This window comes from Enhydra lutris, unplaced genomic scaffold (assembly GCF_002288905.1).
Source record: "Enhydra lutris kenyoni isolate GAN:26980312 unplaced genomic scaffold, ASM228890v2 scaffoldscaffold12, whole genome shotgun sequence".
Lineage (NCBI taxonomy): Eukaryota > Metazoa > Chordata > Mammalia > Carnivora > Mustelidae > Enhydra > Enhydra lutris.
The window spans coordinates 58,242,521-58,267,004 of NW_019154096.1; the positions used below are offsets into that span (position 1 = coordinate 58,242,521).

General features: G+C 43.7%; 1 protein-coding gene across 4 annotated transcripts in view; it reads right to left on the reverse strand.

Annotated features, from left to right (window-relative positions):
- Positions 1 to 741: 741 nt before the first annotated feature.
- LOC111144791 (sortilin related VPS10 domain containing receptor 1) overlaps positions 742 to 24,484 on the reverse strand; it is a 494,131-nt gene continuing 470,388 nt past the window's right edge. The window contains exons 24-27 of one of the 4 annotated variants that reach the window (XM_022499251.1): positions 17,874 to 17,973; positions 2,909 to 3,014; positions 2,626 to 2,786; positions 742 to 833 (exon numbers count right to left, since the gene is read on the reverse strand). In XM_022499251.1, coding sequence (XP_022354959.1) covers positions 769 to 833; positions 2,626 to 2,786; positions 2,909 to 3,014; positions 17,874 to 17,973 — 432 coding nt within the window. In that variant the 3' untranslated portion in view covers positions 742 to 768. Of the gene's footprint in view, positions 1,104 to 2,617; positions 2,787 to 2,908; positions 3,015 to 17,873; positions 17,974 to 24,484 lie in introns of those variants that run through there. The other 3 variants (XM_022499255.1, XM_022499253.1, XM_022499252.1) reach the window with 3 other exon arrangements.

Below are 24,484 nucleotides of genomic sequence, written 5' to 3' on the forward strand. Positions count from 1 at the left end.
AGCAAACAAATGGGGAGGCCAGACGATGGGGAGCTGGGATTCTCTTTTCTACATAAGTTGGGGGGCAGGAACAGGAAAGCTACAAGGGAAAGCCTTTGTGATGGGAAGGGGTGGACAGGAAACAGAGATCCTTTCTGACATGCTTGCCCCCGCAGCTGGCTTTCCCTACTCTGCCTGCTTACGTGGAACTTGACCTCGCTCCTTCATCCCTGTGGCCGCTCAGAATGCAAAACCCAAGCAGCCTCACTGCCACTGCTGGCCCCCTGGAGCTACCAGAGATAACTTAGAAAAGAAATTGGCAATGAGGAAAGTGGGACAGAGAAACAGCTCAGGGTTTCACACTCCTGTGCATGTCGTTGTGTCTTATGAAAGGGGCTGGGGCGGCTAATCCCCCCATCAGCCTCTAGGGCTAAAATTGGTGTTAAATCTAGGGCCAAGAATATTTCCAAAAACACATGCAGATTTCCTTGGCCTCTATATGTTATGAATTTTCTACAAACACGACCGATCAGAAAAAAGAGAGAGAAGAGGAAAGGGGAGGGGAGTGTTTTTCCATTAAAATAGAGCACCTGTACACTGCCCCTCCAAGCATGTTCTCAAGGTATTGTCCACATGCACAGGCTTAAAGCTAAAAACCCTTGTTGTCTGTGTCTGAAGAATTAAAAAGTCCCGATGCAGTGAGTGTTTGTTTGTCTGTCTGTTTGTTTGGATTTTGATTGTTTCTATTTTATTTGTTTGTTTGTTTTTGTTTTTACTGGCGTCCTCCATTCAAACATTTACATAGGTAGGGATTTCTTTTGTGCTTTGATTCTCAGCAACTATGGAAATACTTCCTGGCAAAATAGGAAACAGAACAACAAAGGAAAGAAAAAAAACATAGAGTTAGTGGTCAGGAAGGATGGTGCACTTGACAAGAGCGAAATTCTTTCCTGATCAGCAGGTCGCCTGTAGCCTTTGGGGGTTTTCCTTAAATTGCAAATTGTGCCCCAGCAGATCCCCGCTTTGGCGTTGGAGGTGGAGTGGCGTGTCTTGCTCTTTGCAATCGGAGAGATGAGTCACCAGGTTGAGTAGAAGGGGAGGGAGGGGAGGGTAAAGCTACTCTCCTAAGAGAAAATGTGTAACACTTACTCATTTAATGACACTGACAAGGGAAAGGTGTCAGAGACTGTGCAACGTGCTGCGGGATGCTCCTGGTGAAGGAGGGTTTGCTACTTTAATACAGTCAACAGCGCCATGCTTCATACCCCGTGGAAATGGGATTGAAAACCAAATGACCCACAAAAATGCACTTAGAAGCTTTAGAAGTAAATAGGGTGAACGCTTCTCTGGACTTGAAGACAGAAAAGGCTTTTTCTTTTGAACCTAAAGCAATTACACATTTATCACCCTGTCTCCCCAAATAAAAGCCAGCACATTGTGAATGCCGGACCCCAGATAGGGTTCCAGCTGGTATTATTATGTCTGAGACAAGCCAGGCCCTGCACTGAAATCTCACCCACGGCACCATCACAGAACTTCTCCCACATCTGCTTAAAGAGAGGGCTGTTTCTCCATTTAGGTGCTCCTTTCCCTTTCCAAGTCACGGATGAGAAATCTCAGGGAGCACCCTTCTAGAAGGTTTGGTATTCTGACATTAGAGTGAGGCACAGACAGTTATCTAGTAATGTATCCATCTCGTTCCACAATGCAGGATTCAGGTGGCACCATGACAGCTTCAAGTCCTGACACCACCAGACAGGGTGAAACAGGGCCAGCCATGGGTCACAGTGGCGGCTCCAGGGGTCTGTCTAACTCCCTGGAAATTTTCCTCTGCCATAGAGAGTAGGATTTAGCGATTACACCTGGGACTCCGGACCTAGCTGTTGGATTCCCAGCTTACTTTGCAGGCGTAGAGAGAGAGCGAGAGCTCTACTGATATATGATAAGGTCCACTGTAAGACTTCTGCCAGGGACAGGTGAACAGGAGGGAGAAATGTGCCCGTTGGCCCTGTAACAGGTTAACTCCCCAGGAGTCTCTCTCAGGAAACCTTATTCCTGGGGTGTTCTGCAAACTTTCTGCCTCTTGGCCTCAACATTCTTAGGTTCCATGTTTCGGGACTAGGGGGCAGTTTTTAGACTCCTGCTAATTAAAAAAAAAATCCCAGGGTAATCAGCTTGGCCCTCCTCTATTCTGTCTCCTGATGTTGCTTCTCTACAAGCATTCTGGAACAATTTGCCCTCCAAAGAGTTGTCTTGAGGCCATGTGGGCCAGGCCTACCCTATCATTCCCTACCCTGCCCGGCCCTCCACATCACCAGATCTAGCCTCTGAGGCTTCCTTCTTGCACATTGTTAGAGTCAACGCTCTGCTCTTTGACCATGAACATTTTGAAGCCCCGTATTTTAGAGCAAGAGATTTTGCAAGAGGAAGCATAAAGTCAGGAGAGAGAAAAAAAACACTACATAGGAGCAAGAAGGCTTTTTTCCCCTCATTCCAGTTGAAGGAAGCAGGGAAAGAGACATCTTAGCTGTTTCTCTCAGGAAAGTTAGAGCAGGAGAGAGTGGTTACGTCAAGCCAGAAAGGAGTTAGACAGTCAGCGGTTGACTACCCAGGCCGAGCAGCTGACGGCTACTGGGAATCATTTACCTATGAGCTGGCATTCCACCTTCTCATCTATCAGTTGGCCAGGCCTCCTTAGTTCAGTCTGAGGGATATGGGCCCTGCTTTCAGGGTGACTGACCCGACTGACCATCTCTCGTTCTTTCTCATTCTGCATCTGGGCATAAACATTAATCCCCGGGATCTTCCTAAAACATTAACAGACAGCATCATTGCTATGCACGGGAGACGTACATCATGGCAACACGTGCTTCCAAGCCTGTCAGGGAGAAGGAAGGGGGAGGGAAGACAAGGACAGAGGGCCTCATACCTTTTAAACTTGTAGATGACAAACACGGCCAGCCCCACGAACACCACCGAGAGCAGCATCAGCATGGCGGATCCACTGTGGGTTGGAGTGAGGTCCACCAGCGGGGCTAGGGGAGAACACAAGGCATGGTCATGGGCAGGGCACGCCTGACTCCGTGAGGTGCTGACACTCTTCACACAGAGGCACGGTGAGTCCCAGGAAACCCCGTGGGGCCTATGCACAGGTGCGTGTCACATGGCTGACATGGGGGTGGGGGGCATCTGAGTCTTGGCCCAGTCCCTAGAACGCTCCAGCTGGTCTGTGCAGGAAGAGCGGGCGGTGGGGGCCCTGGGCCCAGACTGCCCAGATTCCAGGCCTGCATTACCGCGCCGGCCCTGTGATTCTAGGCAAGCGATTTCACCTTAATAGGCTTACGTGGTGGGAGAATAATGGTACGTATCTCGTGGGGTTTGTGTGAGGACTGTGTGAACACACTGACAACAGTGCTGGACACGTATTAAGTCTCCCCTAAGTGTCAGCCTTTCTTACAACGGCTGCTGCTCTTCTTTTTAATCAATATTTAAAACACTATGATTATGAAATTTTCCTATACTCTGAGCGCAAGCTTCTCTAACGTGGAGCAATGCACATCCCCCGAAGGAGCCACGGGAATATTGTGATGAATGATCTGCTGTCTCTCACTCCGGTCCCTGCGACTGTCACTTGAGACAAAGGACTGGGGGGTAGGGAGCACGCTTATCTTTCCAGCACACAGGAAACCAAAGGCTAAGGGAGGATTTCATAAGAGTTGTCACCGTGGTGCAGGTGGAGGGGTGCACGACCCCATGTTGTCTCGACAGTTTCCCGAAGCCCTGACAGCAGCTCATGCCAGGAGCACCAGGCTCTCAGAAGCATGGACGTCTCCTCCTTACAGCCATAAAAGATCCTCCTCCTTGAGTTTACCCCTAGACCACAGCTCTCGGGAACATCTCTCCACCCCCAAATCCTCCTCAATCTTAGGGTCAAATCTGTCGTGCTTTAAGGACTTTGTTTGCCATTAATTTGCACCCTCTCAAGAAACAGACATGTTGCAAAAACAGCATCGCTCAAGCCTGAAAGACAAGCCACACGTACACCTTAGGAGGCCTGGACGCTAAACTTGACCTTCCCCCGTTCAAGGAAGTCTGATACTCAGAAAGGTTGGTGACTTTCAAGCACCATTTTCTGTGGCTTTTCTCTGTTGGGAGCTGAGAAGGCAACGTTCTGGTCACCTGGGTGTGAGAATTCGAGAAGAGTGGCCTGTATGCTGAAGGACCCCAACAGGACTCGAGGCCGCTTCTGCTCTGTCTAGTCAGGCTACGTTCTATTACGTTCCATGGTCAGACTATGTTCCAGACACTCCAGGAAACTGGAGTACACATTCTAGACGTCAAATTGTTTTGCTGGGGAACTGGTCAAACCCTGTTGCTCAGAAAACAGGTTTAGTTGTTTTAGTAGCATCAGCTTTTAGGAAGCAGGAACATTAGGTGACCCCTGTGATTCTCTCTCTCCTACGTCAAGCAGCACTTATGCCGAGCAGGGCAGTGGGTGAGCCTGGGAGTGAGGAGGCCGCAGGGACATACCCAAGGCACACGTGCCTCCAGGTCAAAATGAGAAAACCAAAGTGTCTTTCATTTACTAAGGCAAACACAGTGGCATCAGCAAAGGAGTCCAGAAATACTTCAGAACTCACACTACAACTGGTAGGATGTCACTGGGGAGGGGGCAGCTTCCATTTTACACAGGGATTTTCACAGCTGACTTCCACAAATGGAAGGCAGGGCTGTGACCTCTGCCGGACCGATAAGAACAGTGAGGCTCTCACTGGTTAATGTCTTTCCAAAGGACTCGCAACAAGGAAGTGGAAGAAGGAAGACTTGAACCCGAGTCCTACCACGAACACTCATGGAGCTAATTTCAGTGGAAAATACCAGAAATTTAAAAACATATTTCTGAGAGTGGGGATTAGGGCTAAAACTATAGTGCAAGAAGTAAATTAAGTGATCCAAGTTAAAAAATGATCAAGTCTTAAAAGGACTAGTTAGAATCATAAAGCATGCATGCTCACATGTGACACATGGGTGTACACACCTACGCTATATGTGTGCACACACATGGTGCAGGTGCATAGAGAAACATACCCAGCACCTGGCTTCAACAACCATCAACCCCAGACAATATTGTATTCTTTTTATCCCCATCCAGGCCTCACAACCGCAACCCTCCGTATTCTGAAGCAAATCTTAGCCACCCTGTAATTCCATCTGTAACTCTAAAAGATAAGGTCATCCTCTTTCCAGACATTATCACAATACTCTTATCACACGCAAGGAAATAAAAAACGGGGAGACATTCTAATGCAAACTGTTAGCTTGACAGGGAACAGATGTAGGTTCAGGGAGGGGCCTCTCTGTTTAGGAGGGCTAGAGGCGGGTTAGCTTTATCAGCTAAACTTGTAATTCCTAGCTGCACACTCCTTGGGGATAAGCAGAGAGCAGGGCTATGGAGTAGCCAGGACGGATTCTAGTCTGCTTGAAAGGGATGCATTTGAAATAAATGGAAAAGTAAAGAGAGGAAATTGCTTTGTCCAGGCTCTTGCTAAAAGAGGAAGCAAACACACACACACACACACACACACACACACACACACACACACACAATTTCCCTTTTCTTCCCTTCCTCATCCTTTTTCTCCACATCACAAGTTTCTATCATTCAATTCTAAATCATTCCTACTTAAAGCATCATTCGTATATAAGCAGCGTTAGCACTGGTAAGTAATTAACACAGTATTTTGGAAACATGAGCTTCTGTGTTCTGAGATCTAAAGCGCGGCTGTCTGCTCCCCCATCTCTGCATTGTTTTGTCTCTGAGGGCTCCGGCAGCTGCTGCAGGAGGAGCAGGGTCAGACAGGACATCACTGCCCTGTGGGTTCCACGGGGCTGCTTGCTGACCTGCCCCTGAATGTGAATGGGCCTATTACTGCTGCACACACCACAGCTGCACTATCTTGGTGCGCCCGACGATTAGGTGTGTTTGGGTGTATTCTGCTCAGGAATGGAAAGGGGTTATAAATGGGCTTTAGCTTCTGGTGTGGAATTAGCATAAATTAACGCCTCTCCAGTTGCGGCCTAAACAAGGTAGAAGCCTGAAGGAAAATGCTGAGTGGTTGATTTGCCATTTATGCACACAGAGCAAAGCAGGGATATGTCAGTACTGTAGGGGACCCCAGATTTCTTTCTTCTTTTTTTAAGAGAGGGAGTGGGGGAGGGGTGGAGACAGAGACTCTAACGCAGTCTCCATGCCCAACCCAGAGCTGGATGTGGGGATGGACCCTTACAACTCTGAGATCATGAGCTGGAGCTGAAATCAAGGGTCAGACACTTCACTGACTAAGCCACCCAGGTATCGCTAATTTCACATTTCTAAGTCTGGGTGCGGGTACACACTGTTTCTGAAACCCTGGGAGGACTCAGACATGCACTGAATTATTATGTTCTATTCATGAGGACCTAGGCTGATTATAAAAACAGCAGTGGGTGTGGAGCCTGCTGGGGATTCTCTCTCTCCCTTTTCCACTGTTCTTCCCCCGTCTCTAAAATAAATAAATACATCTAAGAAAAAAAAAAAAAGAAAAGAAAAAAGCTTGTAACAGTCCTGCAGGACAGAAACTCATTTAACTCACTATAACGTTTCCCAAAATCCAATGGCCACAGCCCCTCTGCAGACCAAGGTCCTGCACCACATGCTTGAGGAAGTGCTTTTACCCTGAGTACCACATTCCCCTTTGCCGCAGCCTTGCCCCTTGGTTCGGTTTATTTCCAAGTTGTGAAGTCAACAATATGGCAGCACTGGCGGGTGACACTGGACTCTTTGTGTTCATTCTTATTCGAGCAAAGGGACTTTCTTGGAGACCTTCTCCCTGCACTAGGACTCTGAAACCCCGAACTACATTTCTAATCCAGAAGTTAGTGTGGTCAAGGAACTTAGAGAAACAAGTTTGCAAATGTGAATTTCTTTACAACTCTTCTGCCTCCCAAGCAGAACTATACTGGGCTTTAAAGATTTTATTTTATTTTTTTTTTAATTTATTTAACAGACAGAGTTCACAAGTAGGCAGAGAGGCAGGCAGAGAGAGGAGGAAGCAGGCTCCCCGCTGAGCAGAGAGCCCAATGCCCAGGGAGGCACTAATGACTAGTGAAGCATTGTGGCTCATTTGAAAGTGAAGATGAGTCTTCAAGAACATTGAGTCATGGAGTTTAGGTCACTTGGCCAAGTCATGACAACTCTGGGTACCAAATGTATTACGGTAATTGACAGACAGGAGGAGAAAGATGCATTTTGGTTTTCTAGGGTTGAAAGTCAACAAGAAATCCTGCTTACTTTGGCAAGTGTTTCTCAAAGTAGAAGTTTACAGACTACCTGAATCAGAAGCACCTGGAGAATGTGTGAAAATGCAGTCTGCTAGGCTTCAATCGAGAAAAAAAAAAATTACATCTCTGAGAATCATTCCCAGAAATCTGCCCATGTCACATGCTACAAATGTCATGGTGACGTGTGCCAGTTTGAGAGCACTGCATGTTAGGTCCCACCTACCACCCTTCCTAAAACATCCAATACTTATCTTAGAGTGTGTCTGACCTTTATATTCTCTGGGTCACTAAAAACAAAAGAAGAACACACCCTTTGATTACTACTTGTAGCTTAATCTGGGTATGACTACAAGAGAGCCTGCTAGACTACATAAAAGCATTTCAAGTCTCCCCTCCTAAGAGCGTGGTGGAGACTGGCTGCATTGCTGGATCAATTCTCTACCTCACTCTGTGCCCAAGCCTTTCACATTCTAAGTCTGAAGCTTTTTGCACCAAGAGGTGAAATCTGCTTCCTCATCCCTTGAATCTGGGCTAGGGCGACAATAGCATGGGGCCATGCGATGACATGGGAATGAGGGTGTGCCAATCGTCAGCTTCAAGGCCTCTGCACTTTTGCTTTCTCTCTTGGAATCCTGTCATTGTTACGTATGAGCACGTGCAGAATAGCCTGATCAAGCATGACAGACCACGTGGAGAAGAATTTAATTACCCTAATCAAGGCTGTTCTAGAAGACGCCAAACATCTTGGACACCAGGAGACTAAGACCAGTAGAACCCCCTACCCAAGGATCCACAGCTGATGGCAGAGACACAATGAGCACAGATAAAACCAGGACCACCCAACAGATCCACAGACTCAACAGCAACTCACTGTTAAGCCAGTACGTTTCTGGGTGGTTTTTGTTACACAGCAATAGCTTACTGATACCTTCTCTATTCAAAATTCTTCTCTTTCAATTGGTTAAACACCTGATTAGCAATTCTTATGTTTGGGCTCTACATTACTCAGTTCTTGCTATGGACCTCTGCCCTTACTGGCAGAGAGGCAGGATATAAGTAAGATAATCCTAACTATTCTGTCCTAAACCAGAACACTTTATTAATGAAAAGGAATGCTATTAAAGTTTATACACACACTATAGATATAATCCATAACAGTCCCCATCACTCTAGATATAAGACACTTAGTGTCTAAAAGGTCACTTGTCCTAGATTCTGGTGTCTTCTTTGTATTTCACGTGTGTTCTCCTGCGTTCTACTTCCTGCCAATTTCTATGGACTATGTGCCTTGCCTTCCCCTTGGGGAACTGTATCTGGTGCATCCTAACTACTTATTACTTCTACCTATTTCCAACGTGATGCATGTTTGTACCCTTTCTCTGAATGGTTCATCTGATAACTCCCCCTTGACCATTTTCCACCCAAGAGTTTCTAGAAACACCTCAGCTGGGCCAACTCAGGCCAGTTACCAGGTAGATATTGAACACTTTTTTTTATGGGTCCAGAAAAATCTTAGAAAAAAACAATGAAGAAAGAATTAAAGCTAAAGAGGAACTTCAGTGCTGGACCCTGGTATATTTATGAAAGGATCACATTCAGGTAACTGCACTGGCGAAAGGGGTATATTTAAATATCTTGGCATCTGTTCTTACTGGCCATAACACCATAATGGCTTAGTAGTTGTCAGAAGCCAGTGGATCCACATGATGTGAAAAGCCTAAACATTTGCAGAGGGAAAATACACACACACATACACACACATTTATATATAAATATATTTATAGTTATCTATAAATATATATATTTTAATCTGGGGCAAAAAAGTAGAAGGAAAAATACTACCAGGGCGACTGTATTCACAAAGACTTATAAAGGATAACTGTGTAGATAACAAGGCAACCAGAGACTAAAGGGACACGATGAATTTATTGGCTGTGGAAGAATTTCACTAGTACTAATTTCATCCCTAAATGGAAAATGCTACTGCAACAATTTATTTCACTTTATAGTTCAGAGCCCCACAACTCCACAATGTGGCATCTGCATGCAGAATGATGTGGCTTAGATGATACTGTATTTTCTAAAGCTTCTCGACTAATGCTAATTTTGCCTTCAAGTGGAAAGGATCTTTCTCAACATGAAACTGTTGGGCAGAATTCATGATGTATCCCTGACCTAGGCTGAAATTCTGGTTCTTCATCCCCTCCCACATTTACTCATAACATATCCAAGGGTAGCAACTGAAGCCCTTTAACTGAAGTCTCTAATATACAGAGACTGAATAGAGACTGAAGTCTCTAATATATCCATGATAATATCTTTTTATTAAACCAAAAAAAGAAAGAAAGAAAGAAAGAAAGGAAGAAAGAAAGAAAGAAAGAAATTGAACCAGTCAGCTGTAACCACAGAGGGCCAAGATCACACAAGATAACAATTTTATTAAAAACCCACACATACCCTTGACAAAGGACAGCTTTCCTAAACCCAACAGCTTAAATCAGGGGACTACTAGACAGACAGGAGAAGGTGGGAGGTTACTGTGTATTAATATTTTTTAATTCAACCTGGAATTTGAATCTCTTCCTTTGAGAAATATTAACCTTTTACATTTTTTATCATACATATCCCAGTCTCTGAAAAGCAGAGACCCCACTGGAAAGCCAAAGGCTGTAGAGCACCCTTATTCTCAAACACATGTAAAACCACAGGGAGATGCAGATGGATCATTTTCTGATCACACTAGCACATTAATAGCATCTAGATAATATAATTTGTTCAACTTTCATAAAACTCATGGCTATTCAATTACATCTGCCACTAAGATTCTAGTTCACACTTTAATCATTTTTCAACCGCCTCACGGCCACAGCTCTTGGCTGGCCTTTGCCATTCATCTAGATGATGGATAGAGGAGATCTCAGATAAGGAGATATGTTCCATTTTTTTTCTCCTTCCTCCCACTCTCGGCTACCCAGTCTGCCAATTAGGTTGGCTCCAGATACGCGGAAAAATTAGATTTTAATGTTTATTACTAATTTCCTCCTGCACTTAATATCACTGACTCTTTTTTTATTAAATGCATGCCTTTCCTTTAGTGGATGCCCTGAGCTGTAAATCGGATTTATTGCTGGTGATAGACATGTGTGCGTGCACCTCCCCTTGTTATGCAGATGGAGTTGTCTGTGCAGTGTTCTGCTGGAGAGGCTGGTGAGCCTGGGGGACAGGCCTGGCTATACCTGCCTCATTGGGGGAACTTGTGAAAAATGCAGATTTCCGGATATGATTCCTTGGGATTCAGATTCAGGGTGTATGCAGGGAGACCTGAAAAATCTCTATTCTTGTGAAGCTGCTGAAATCATCGCGATGTAGAGTCAGGTCAAGAATAGCTGCTTTGGGGCACCTGGGTGGCTCAGTGGGTTAAGCCTCTGCCTTTGGCTCAGGTCATGATCTCAAGATCTTGGGATCAAGCCCCGCATTGGGCTCCCTGCTCAGCAGGGATCCTGCTTCTCCCTCTCTCTCTCTGTCAGCCTTTCTGCCTCCTTGTGATCTCTATCAAATAAATAAATAAAATTAAAAAAAAAAAAAAGAACAGCTGCTTTATCGCTGGGATGTTCTACACTAGCTTGTATGGAGTCTTTCCAACCATACCTGTTTTGAGGGAAGGATCAGTTCCAGCCCTTCTAGCTCTTCTAGGTCCTCTGTGGAGCAGCCCCTACCAGCTAAATTTCAGTTTATTTGTCCAATAAATAAATCCTGGGAAATGCAAATCATCCCTGTAGTCCTGTTGTTTGTAATTTAGTGTGAATCAATCTGGTTAGATGTTGTGTTCTCAAATAAGATGTCAGTGTTACCCCTTGCTTGCTGGCTGAGTAATTTTCATTCTCATGCAGAGGCTCATCTCTTCTACCTTGAAAGAACTGACACATTTTTAAGTTGCTTTCCTCTACTTCCACTCTCAAATATAATCACTGAATTTACTCATGACCATGGGTCCTCACAGCACCAAAGATAAAGGGTGTGAAGTAGCTTGGGAGATTTGTACCAGCAATCAGGGCTTTGATCTATCCATTGTGAGCAGATCCTATCTACCCAGGAACCTGCTAAAAGGTGGCAAATCAAAGCTCTGAGTTGAATGTGTAGTCTGCTCCTGGGCTCACCTAAGTTTCAACCTCTTATTTCCAGCCTCCAGATGGGGTTTTCCACTCCTACCCTTGATGACGTCAAACCCAACACGAACCACTAATCTGTGGCAACCAAAAAAGGGGCTCCTACTTCTAGGTCTCCATCGCTATCAGATAAATTACCATCTCTTCTTCCCTGTTGGGTTGAAAAGGTCTTGTAAACTGCACTGATACTTCGTTAAAGAGAGAAAAGATTATTGACTGTTGCCCAAACTTATTATTTAAAAAACCCTTCCATCTGCCCCTTCTTTCCTTTTCCATATTCAACATTCTTAGTAATTTCAAGAATGCATTAATGAGGGTTGTCTCACTAGTCTGTGTGGACGATGAGTAACCATTTATAATATGAATGGAGTATCAAATAATGGCAGATTTGACTTCCTGAATTTATCCCTCTCTCTTTCCTCTGCTCATACTTTCAGGAGATACACCAATTGGGGTATCTAGACACCCCAAACCATGTCAAACTGTATATCACTTTGTACAGAAATCACATGTCACCTTGCTCTGCCTCTGCTCAACACAGCCCCTTAAGGCCTCAATGTGGCATGCTTATTTTCTCTTTCCTTGGTAAATTCAGATTCAACATAAAGGCTCATCTTTCTTGAGTCTTCTGCATGGAATATTCTCCTTCCTCTTTATTTAGAATTAGTAAAGTTTCGTGCAAATCATTTTTGTGCCTCAGGTCGAGCCAGTGTGGAGTGAGTGAGGGTCCCAGCTCATCTCACATCCCCAGATGAACCAGAGTTCTGAAGACATAATTGTAAAGTGAGGCACAGAAGCCTGTGAAGAAGAGAGGATAAACTGGAAACAGACCTCACCCTTGAGTAAATTCCAAGTTACTAGGGGCAATGAGAAAACTATTGGCATTTCGAGGGTATTTTCTTAATAGCTTAGGTTTGTTTTTCCATAAGTACCTGCAGAGATAAATGCTCTGCATTAGATTTGAATACTTCCTGCGATTCTTACTGGAAAAACTCTCCCTAGGGTGACATCATAGCTCTTAAAATGTGGAAGAGTATAGATAAACAAAAATATTATAAATTTAAAAATTGAAGGCCAGGGTAAAGGCATAGATGAGAGAGAGCTCCAGGGAGATGTCACAAAAGATGTGAAAAAGGTCTGGTTTGATAAGGTCAGAAGAGCGCAATTGAAGGTGTTGACCCTGAGCTCCGCCATTAGTGAAGCTGTTCTTCCATGTGTGGAAACACTCCCGCCAGTGACCAAAGCAAGGAGATAAAGGCTGAAATACAGACTTGCCACAGTGTCCTTCAGGAATAGCTCTCCTTCTCACTCCGTCTCTAGGTTCTCTTATTCCGAGACACAGACTCTAATTTTTCTTCAACCTACTCATTTCCCACAATGTGCATATAAACAACTATAATACTTCCTGAAGGGATTCCTGATGTAACAGAAACATGAGATGCATTTTCCTCAGATGCTTGTTGGGTACATGAAGGCAAGTCTCCCCTCAGCAGTTGTTTGGTAAGAAGCAGCATGTCATGGGGGAGGTTCACAATTGAATAAACTGAACCTAAAGGTTAACAGAGGGAATGGGATTTTGAATATATCTGACTACACACGTAATTACTTATAAAAGCCACAGTTACTGAGCACCTGATATGTGTGTGTTCTCTACTAGGTACAATGGTTACCATCATCATCATCAGACAAATATAGGTTTTAAAAATCCATGTGGGTTCAGAGAAGGGATAGATGATAATAAAAGTAAAAGTAGTAAAAGTATTTTTTTTCTAGTAAAGTCTCTAGAAAGACACCATGCAAATGCTGGCACTGAGCTGACCCTTAAAATACAAAGAGACAAGAGATGGAGAGAGGTGGTGAATGGGGGAAGAGTATTTCACTTGGGAACAGCATGAGGAAAGGTACACTTCAGTCAGAACACCAGCATTTCTAGTCAAGGGCCTGGCTTGATCGATTTCTACTCCTTTTTCCCACTCTCTGGGCTGTGTAACATCATAGCCTTTGTCTGCTAAACACAGATGCTTTCAGGTCCCCAAAGCCGAAAAGAGCTATGCAGGTCATAGCCCTCCCTCAACTTCTCCTTAAGGGCTTCTCATTCTCACCCTATTCACAGGTAATTTCAAATCCCTTTTTTCCACAAAGAGAATTTCAGAAACATTGTTGTTGAGTGGCCGAGCTCTCAGGAGAAACTGAAGAGAAAGAGAGAAGCAGGGAATCACTAAGAACAAAACAAGGACTGGTTCCAAGTTGAGATCCATGTAGACACCAAAGCTAACGAATTCCCAGGTAGAACACGGGTGAACAGCCTACATCCAGTCTCTAATGACGTCCGGACCGAGAAGTGCTTACCTAGTGCTCTCATAAAAGCAAACAGGGAACTGAATTTGAAAAACAAAATAAGGCCAGTAAATTCCTGAAAGGAGACAGCAATTTTTCCTTGGAGACAAAACAAATTATGCACTGCCTCTCTCACTAGCAACACACTCTGGCTCAAACATTTTTAAAGGAAGGCTGCCGAACATCTGCTGGGCAATTAATGGGATGCAGCAGCGGCTGTAATGGTCCCTGGGAAGGTATTAGCAATCCTGCTTATGAGGCATGAAATGTTGCAAACAGTGGTCCTTTTTCCTTTTTTTTTTTTTTTTTTTTTAAATTTTTATGTCCTCCTGCCTGTAGGAGAGATGAAAAGAAGGGAAAAGGAGTGAGGTAGAAGTTCAGCATCAAATACTCTTCCTCACTGTTTCCTCTTTTCCCCACGTATCTTCATCCTTCTCTTCCTAGCCAAACAGGAGTGTGCTGATTTTAACTTAATCAAAGAGAGTGTGGCAAGTGTCTCAATCCACTGATCTCCCACCCAGTGTGCCATGTTTTCTAAGTGTGAGAGAATTCCCACCAGTGTCTTGGTAGACCCAATCTACTACTCTGTTCAAATAGTTTACAACAATCAGATGGCCAGGGCTGACTTAGGGCACTCTCCTGATGGCTAGGGCCAACTTAGGGGCACTCCCAGGGAACCAGATCCCTCACATGCTTCCCTCTTCACCAGAGGCACCGAAGAGAGCCCATCTTCACATCAGCCTTGTCTTTTGTAGTGACAGTCAGGCTATGAGCGACACTGCACCTGTGCGTATGACCAACTCTACTGCTCTTGTGAAGAACATGGCAACACTCAACACAGACCAAGTTTCCTATTCCATTATTCTCTTAGCCCTTGATGTCCTCTCCCTTTACTCTTCAAACTGGAGCTGATTATTCACATATAAGTCCATATGTACTCTATGAGCCAGTCATGATACTGATCAGTGATATTGATCAGTATCATCGTCAATAATACCAGCTGATCAAGGTTTGGAATTATCCTGCCATAAAGTCCTACTATCCAATCTGACAGAGAAGAACCCTGAACAGCCCACAATGGTTGGAAGTCAAAAGACTTCTCACTTTCTCCCAACTGCATAGTCACTGGGGTTTTGCCTCAAACTATTTTTTTAATTTTAGTCTCTTGATAATCTTTCATCATACGGATCTCCATTGTGGGGAGTCTTCAAGTATCAGTGTGTTTACATGAGTTCCCAGTTAACATACCTTCTTTTGGCCACCCTCTTCTTCCCGGAGATCTGAGTCCTGTTCCCCAAGTTCCCAGTGATGGAATGAATCGTGAACATTAATTGGAGAAGTTTTCCAGATCTTCCCAAACTTGCCATCTGGAACTTACATTGGTGAAATTAACCATTCATGGTTACCAGGAATGGGCTTTCCTTCCCACGGGGAACTATGAATCCCACATAGATGCCTTTACCTGCCTTTCCTGTATCTGTTTCCCTGGCCAAGCCCTGGCTAAACAAGTTTTAGCTAATTAGCACTTTTTTGATACCTATTTTTTTTTTTTAAGTCTGATCCCAGCTCTACCAGTCGCCACTATAGGAAAGCTTCCTTAAGTAATATTGAAAATAAGGTTCCAAATTCAGCAAGATATTCTGAACCATTTCTGGCGTGTGATGTGAAAAACAGTTAAATAAAAATCAGGCACATAAAATAACAGAAGATAAGTATGGGGGTATGGGAGGAAGCAAAGGTATGAAATGCAGGTGGCCTTCAGAGCTGGATGAGTAGGGTTAGTTCTCTATTTAATTTAACCTAAGATGGTCCCCTTTCCTGGTAAACAGTAAGGGAGTTTTTTCTAATAAATCAAACTAATCCATAGCAAATATGATGCCTAAAGGTAGTGTTCACATAGAAGCTGTCTAGCTGTAAAGCAAATTTTGACTACAAAGGATGGGATAGTTGGCCACATCCCTTCAAATCCAGAATTCAGTATGGAACATCAGGCTCAGATGTTTTTAACCTCTGGAATGAAAGGGAACAAGTAGCTCCAGCTATTGTAGGAGAGGCTGATAAGGTTCGGTTTGCCACCTAAACAGGCTGGGCTGCCTAATTAAATTAATCAGTAAATCTATTTAAAACAATTTCAAGTTGTTACTTGCCACCCATTTGAAAAATTTGTCAGTGGCTTGGCTATCAGGATGACTACAGCTGATGCTTTTGAACTTTGTTTTCCAGTACAACCAGCCCTGTGTAATTGCCATGTGTCACCAATGTCCACCAAAGACTAAAGGTCAACCTTTTGGTAGGAAACAGCTAACCTAGATCATCAAATGGCCTGAGATAACTTGGCAGCTTTCTTTCATGCCTTAGGCTTAAAGGTTGCTCTCATAGGTCTTGCATAATCGTTCTCTATGCTCTCACACTTTCTCCTTCTCTTCATGGCATTTTCACCAGCAGTACAACTCAGAAAGTAGTGTTTATTAATTTGTTCCCCGAGTAGCCTTCCCCAGTGACGGAAGCTTCATGAAGGTACAGACCCTATCCTGTGCTGAGAACATCGCTTGGCTCAGGGTAGGGAGGCACTCCAAATGCCTGTTCAATGGATGACTTAGGATGGCAGGCTGGAGAATACAAGATCAGCTCTCCTCAATCCTCCCAGCTCTTAAGAGTTAGCTTCCTCAAGGGACACTCTAAGTCAGTCCCACTGCCATTCAAACACCCTGATGGCTTCCCAGAGCCCACCAAACTAGTACGAAGTGCAGCCTGGCATACTTCCATGCTCCTCTTCCATCCTGTGGTCACAACAGTGACTTTTAAATATTTATTTTTGGTTTTAAGGCAGTGGGATTTTCTCTAAACAAAGTATTTCATGAAACCCTAATAAATTAAAAAGAGAGAGAGAGAGAGAGAGAGAGAGAGATGATCCAAACAGAAAAGAGGCCAGCAGCCAACCTACTTGGCCTTCCTCTACACCTAGGCACACCCCCAGAATCTCCAGTTTTCAAATTTCCTATACAATTTTGATTGTTAATAATAAAAAAAATAGAAGGAAAACAATAGTTTACTATGTGCCAGGCACTACTGTAAGTGCACTGACTGAATTAACTTCACCCTTGCACAATCTCATAGACATAGGTGTTGGTGCCATTTTGAAGCCTTTGAGAAGTTGTCTCTTCTCAAGGTCTATAGGACAAGTGAGGGAACTAAGACTGAAACCAACGATATGGCTGCAGAACTGCAAAATCTAAGTGCCTGAACTGTATCGCTTCTCTATATAAGCATTTATTTATTGTACTTATTGAGATACCCCACCCTTGCCCATTTCCTGCCGCCCACAACACCACCACGACTGTTACCACCAAACGACGCCACACTCCATTCAGGTTATGTTTTTTGAGGATAAAGACCATTTCCTGTCAGCCTCTGTATTACATGCAGCACCAGAACTATACTCTAAGTTCTCAATAAATACTGTTAATTTAGTATTAATGTAACACAATAGTATCTATTTCCATACCCTTGGAATTATCTGAATTATCACTGAGATTTCTATGCAGCCTTAATAGGAGGATCCACCCCGCTCCCTTCCACCCTCGCCCCGCCAACCTTTTCCAGGTGAAGAGTCAGAAGCTTAATGATCCTAAGATCCTACATGACCCACTCAGGGTTTATCTTGATTATGGCCCTGTGCAGTGCTTAAGTCCCAGTTATTTCTACTCACTATCCCAAAACTCAATGAGAGAAAACTCTTTATAACGTAAATAACTGAAAATAAGGTTTTGCCAAAAGATCGGGGAAAAAAGTTATTCTAAGTTTAACTTTATTTTCGAGACTCCTGTTGATAAGGAGCAAGTATTTAGGTGATTCCCTGACAGTTGTGGCCAGTGACTAAGTAGGAAAGTCTCCTTATGCTGCTGTCTTATGGGTCCCCATGAGGGCAAAAACCTTAAGCAAGGGAACCTCCAAAGACTGGCGTCCTTATTTCGCATTGGCAGTGCCATCATTTCATCTGTGCTGAAACAGCAGACTGGGATCCCCCTTTGTGAGGGCCACCTGAGAGAAGCCAGGGACCTGGAAACTGACCTGCTGTTAAGTGGGCTGCGTGGACAAGGATTTGGACCCCGGGCTTCAGCTCAAAGTGCACCGAGTTCTGGTTGAGCTTGTGGATCAGCAGTTCTGATATCTGAAAGAAGAAGGGTTTCAGTGAGTGCCTCCAAAAGTGCTAGTCCTTTCAATAAACAAATAGGCTGAGAAATATTTACTGCACTTACCAAGGCAGCCTAACCTTATACCTGTGAATTCTAGAAATGAGTCTTGTGTGATTTTGAGATTTTATTCTGGAATATGCGCACACAGTGATTTTTAAAGCATGACCCGGGTTTACATCCTAATTGCTACAAAACAGGACAAACTATTAGTAAATGCAAACATTTCTGCTCTTAAAAAAACTATCCTGTGTTATCCTAGAAAACTCACCCCCAGTTTTTTTGAAAGAGCATTTATTATACACAAAGACTTAAAAGAAGTAATTATGTACAATTTATTACATTCTGGTGAGGTTTGTATGCATTTATTTTACTTCTTGATAGTAGACTCCATCCCATTCCTCTCTGTGCTTCCTTTGCCTTCCCCTGACTGTACTATGTGGTTTTTCACAGAATAGACACTTTATAAATATTTACTGAATGGTAAATATAGTTCCACTAAAATAATAAATTATACAGTTGGAACAAACTGTAGGCACAATCTAAGTGATGCATTGGCTGATCCTTGTTTCCTGCTTATGGACATTAGCTAACCTACTCCCCAGGCGGACACCTGTGTACTGGGCAGACCTATGAGATTCTGGGCCTTGAAATAGTGAACCTCAACAAAGGGCAAAGAACCATATTTGGGTAGTAACAGCATAAAGAGAGGTTTGACAGAAAAGGTAAAACTCTGTTCTGTTCACTTGTTTAAAGTAGAAAATCCAGCCCCATTTTCTTATCCTTCTGAACAATTTCTGAAAAGCAATTGAAATCGAAATTGAAAACAATTTCAGGGAAAACCACACTCCTATTATTTTTATCTTACTTTATTTTTAACATTCTAATCATCAATTTAATATTTTACTTAATATGCTATTTAGGTCTAATTAGATGCTTTTTTAACAATCTTTTTTTTTTCCTTCTATAAAAATGTGTCAAGTTTCACTCAGCCTACTGAGTAGCCAAAATGACACCTTCGATTGATCCTTTTATCAATTAAGCAGGGCCTGATGGCTCTGTTTTGAAGCAGAGTCCCTGGCAGACCCCCGGTGGGTAATGGAACTGAGCTGCCCTGCAGATGAACTTCTTTGCTTAACCACAGGAACTTGGGACGACTGTTGGTGACCCGCGGTTGAGCACCTGGGATCCAGTGCAAACTCAGCATCTCAAATGCTTTCACTTGGCAAACCATGCAGAAAAACAAGGTTGTGATACACTTATGGTGAAAACAACTTTCTCCTTTATAGTAGACTCTATATTACTCTTTTTCCTGGGCCCTGGGAATCCTCTGGAATGCTCCAGGTTTACAGGAATAGATTTCTAACACAGACTGTGCAGAACGCTTTCTCTGTGTCATCTCTAAAGTGTTGCAATGTATAGGCTTGTATTCTACCTTATAATTTACTTGGTAAGTAAATTTATGGGAATCTGGCAGGATTTTTGGTAGAGTTCATTCAGCAAGGTTTTTGCTAATGAAACAGACACACACCCAGGAATGTGTGTGTGTGTGTGCATGTATGGGTGTGTGAAATGTACACATTTACATACATATGCACATATATGTGTATATATCTATATTTATATTTGAAGAGGAATATTTTAACTCAAATGGGAAAGACTTCTCAGAAGTAATTTATGAACTGCACTGCTTTGCAGAGTCCATCATGTGGCCAAGAGGGAAATATGTATTCGCAAGAGAAAGACTTCTCTCTTTCAACCAGTTGGTGTGATATTTACTTCTTATTCCTAAGGATGCTTTTTCCTCAAGTGAGAGGTACAAATAAGTAACCCAGAAGAAAGTGTTCATCAGAACAACATATTTCTAATTTATAATCTCTGGGAAAATTCTTTGTGAAAATAATTAACTTCCAGGATTTGTTTTGGTTTACAACATTGCTTCATTGGATTCCTCTGTACCATGTACAAAACTAAGCAGGCTATGCCAAGATAATCTGGTAGCAGAAAGTATGTTTCATGTATATAACTTGCATGAAAGGACACGCAGTAAAGAACACATATCTGTGGGGAAGAAATTATGCACAGAAACAAAATTAAATAAAATGTACATCGCATACAAGAATAATCTCAATTAGAACCGTGTAATTCTCTACTCAAATAAATGAGTACAAAATTGTTGACAGACTTTTACAATTTTAAATGTTTTTCAAGCCATTTGAAGAATTATTTTGTATTTTCCATCAGATCATGAGTTGTTATATATTTTATACATAAAATATACCCAAGTATATACACCATATACATAATATATATGCACTGAACACTTTTTATTGGCAAAGCTGCCTATGTCTGAGTATTTTTCTAACAGAGAATGTCTTAGGTGTTAGTGCTGGTGTCTCCATGGAAAGGACCATGGAGCTTACAGGATCCACTTAAGTTTACCCAGTTAATATTTGAAGAGTTGACACCAGACTTCAGTTTTGTTTGATTCCTAATGCTGGGGCGTTTTGTTAAAAACATTTTCCTTGAACCAGCTGACAAAAGGAGAGAGCAAGAGATATGTGGGAAGAGGGCTGGCTAAGCAGGTTTCAGAAATTAAAGGAAAAAAAAAAAAAACACTGCAGCATTTCATTAATTATGCTGCCATCTCTTATTCGTCTTTGAGGCGCACTCATCAGCCCAGTCCCAGGACAGCTGCCCAGTACGAGCTGTGCCAACAGGCAATTGCCAGCCCTCTCCCCTGGACTGCCGCATTCTGCTCAGCAGTCAATATAGTCTGTACTATTGGGAGAGACTTTGGCTGTGAAAGGGTGGCATAAACTGGAATCTGGAGGGCAGGTGACTGTAGCCTACATGGGGAGAACAGAACCTAGCATGATAGAGACTAAGTGGGATAAGGTGTGACTCCGGGGACACCGAACTTGTTGAAGCAGGTTCAATATATTTATTTTTCTTTCTCTGGCCAGTGAAAGTGTGTTGTCTTAGCAAACTGCACGTACCCTTTGTGCCGTTAGCCCTCTCCTGCTGCTCTCCTACGTAGTCCATTTTCTATTCTCTTTCTAAACAATCTTGACCAAAGAAACAACGTATTAGCCTTGGTATCTGCCCATTGGTGGACTCTGCTTGGGACTCCAGGGCAGCCCACACTTCCCTTGAAGTACCAGTTAAAAAGACAGTGGAGACGCAATAAAAATACTCGGAAAGCTACCATCAGCACGGCGTAGTGGGAGGGAGCTGCTACAGGGAAAACACCAGTTCTCTTATGTATCTTCTTCACAAAATATAAAATTTAAGTACAGACATCAGAACAGGCTAGGTTAGGCTGGGGTAACAGGGTTAAAGGCTCAGAGGTTTCCAACAATGAAGGTCTATTTCTGCGTCACACTTCATACCCACCACAGGTGGACGGAGGTGCTGTGTTCATTATGATCACACAGGGATACAGGCTGGTGAAGCTGTGCCCTCAAATGTTTCTGTCCACAGCACCACAGGAGGGAAAAGGAGCCCTCCAGGATCTGTAACCGCCATTTGAATACTTCCCCTTGCAAGGAAACAAATCACTTCCGCTCCCAACTCATTGGCCACAATTAGTCACATGGTTCTGCCCACAGAAGAGGCACAAGGGTACCCGCCTACCATGTATCCAGAAGGAAATGAGCTGGAAATAGTCAACAGCAGTGATGGCTGCCACACAATGAGCAAATTTAATGCTGAATCAATGTTTAATGTAACCAATAGGAGAAAACACTCTCTCAAGTTATAAGAATGAAACACGTTAAATATTGAAACATGAAAACCGGTAACTTTAAGAACAGAGCAGTAGGTAAATTCACAAAACATATAAGCCAAACAAGTGGTACAAGGTGAAACTATAGATGCGAAATGGTCTTTGGCAGACTTCTCAGTGATAAAGTTGCACAAGGCCAGAATGCTAACATTTATCCCTGAAGCTGGCAGGAGGAATGCAAACCCTACTAAACGTAAATAGCATTCTGGTGCCATGTTCAGAGATATTTGCCTGTAATGACCTTGGAGCTAACCCACCTTGTCACTCCTGATCCTATTATATTATTAAGGTCCTTTGAAACAGCAGTTGAAGAATCTTCCTTTTGGATTCAACAAAGGAGGAGCTTTTCCAATTCATACAATGTAATTTTTGGATCAAATCATGAGGCCAGCAAGGGAACCAAACACTCATTCTACTTAACACTAGCTTACCCAATTCCTTTCATTGTTAGCACCAGAGAACCACCTTGATTAAAGTGCCTGAGAAGTTTCCTGGGTGATATAATGAAGAAACACCTGGGTTGTACATATTTCCTTCCCAGTATTCCCCATCACCAGCTCTAAATTTGTCTTCCTTGGCCATATTCCCTCCAGACCAACTTTTACCTGATCACCTTCCAATTATAGTTTCCTGTTTTAATGATCTTCCTTGTGAACTCCAGGGTATTTCTATAATCGAACTCCCCATGTTAAAAAATCTGGACAGGGTAGGTTATATGGGTAATAGTCTGAGATTATCAATTACAGTTCATAATGAATCTTTAAATGCTGCCATTTAAATGAATTCCTTAAAATGCTGTGAATAGACTGTCCATGTTCCGAGGCACCTTTCCTTTCTCTGGATTTTTGATTTTCCACTGATCAAAGGTATATGGTAACGGAAACAGCCAAGGAGGAAATTCAGTGTTGGTGGTTGACATTTTTTCCCACAATCTTCTTGTTTCTTTTTAAATGTTTCATGCCCTTTAAGGATTCTGCAAGACAACATGTAGGCTCCCTATCTCTCCAGCGCAGTGTCACAAACAATCTCGATAGAACATGATGGTCTTTCCTCCCTCCGGGACAGCCAGAAACAGATCTGTTCCCCTCTGAGGACTCAGAGAGAAGCGAGGGAGTACCGGCGGGGGCGGGGGGCCGTTGCTCCATAGCGGAGCAGCTGGGGCAGCAGGATGTGCTATCCCTGATGAGGCCAGCTAAGGGCAAGTGAGCCTTTTCTCGCTCCCCAGGGATCTGTAGTAAAGACTGGTGGAACCCTCCCAGACAGAGGTCACTTGATTAACCCTGCCCACGTTAGCCTGATAACAGGGTCAAGTACTTCTCACTGTGAGGAATTTTCAATTTATTTCACAGACAAGATAGCTTGATCTGAGCCAGCATGGCTGCTCCCCTAGGAAGGCTAAGGGAGGAGAGCCAAGAGCCCTTTGCCGGGGCCTCCCCCTCGCAGGTTTCCCTGGGCCCATCTGGCCGGGGTCCTACTTCTTCCCCCGCTGGGGGTTTTGTGTAGTATGCTTACAAGAAAGGAGCCAGAGCATCAAGACAGGGATAAGGTCAGCCCCTCCCAAGTTCCAGCTGGGATTTGGAGTGCAGACCTCAGGGAGGGCTGGGGGTGGGGGGCACGTGGCAGGAAGCATCTCCTCCTGCTGTTTGGTTCTGCTCTGCATTCCTTTAAAGTTTCTGTGGAATTTATTACAAAGGGAATCAGCTGCTTTTGTCAGCCTGGTGTTAATTCTCTCTCCCTGTTTTTCTGCGGGGAATCATGTCCTTCTCCACTCTCTGTCCACTTGATTCTGGAGAGGCTTCCTGAATCCATGATCCAGGCGGCCCATAAAACATCTGAGTGGTTGGAGCCAGCACTCTGTCCCCCCGACCACAGGGACGAGGTAAGAGATGCTCACTTCTCCCAGGCCGGGCCAGCGAGAACTGTCCACGGGAGTTCTTGTGTTGCTCTTGGGAGAGGGAGGCACTGATTTTCAGATGTGGCTGACAGGCCAGCTAAACAGAAGCAGGGGCCACCTGTGGCCATCTTTGCCTTCCTGCCCGCTGGCTTCATTCTCAAGCAGACTCTCCATGGGGAAACAAAGAAAAGAGATGGAGAAAGGGGGAGCAAGGGGAGTATTTGGTGGCATTTTTGAGTGGCTCTGAATTCACTGAATGAATCCATGCTTGAACTGTATCCTTGGACCGCTCTATAAAATAAGCTCCTAGCTTCACTGTTTTTGCTTAAACTGGTTTGAACCGGCTTCCTCTCAACTGCATCAGAAATTAAAAGAAGAAAAAAAAAAAGATACAAAAACTCAAAACAAAACATTTCTCATTCATTTCCTGGTGCAACAGCCTTGGTCGTTTGGGACCCACCGAAGCAAAGCGGCTTCCAATCCACATCTGCGGTGGCGGGGAGGGGGCGGTGTACAGAGTCAGGGGCCACAGGCTTGAGCTCCTTGCAGAAACCCAAGTAGCATCTCATCCTCTTGAAGAGCTGTGTCACCTCGGGCAAGTCACTTCTCCGTGCTGGGGCCTGAATTCCCTCCCTTGGAAGGGACTGAGTCAGAGAAAAGGGTCAAAGAACCCTCAGAGGTTGAAAACCACAGGTTTCCGATGGCAGGCCACTTCTCAGCATCTCAACAAGTGGCTCAGTTTTATATGTAGATTTTGTTACCGCACATTTTAAATCAGGGTAAGAATATCCGCTCCGACAAAGACACT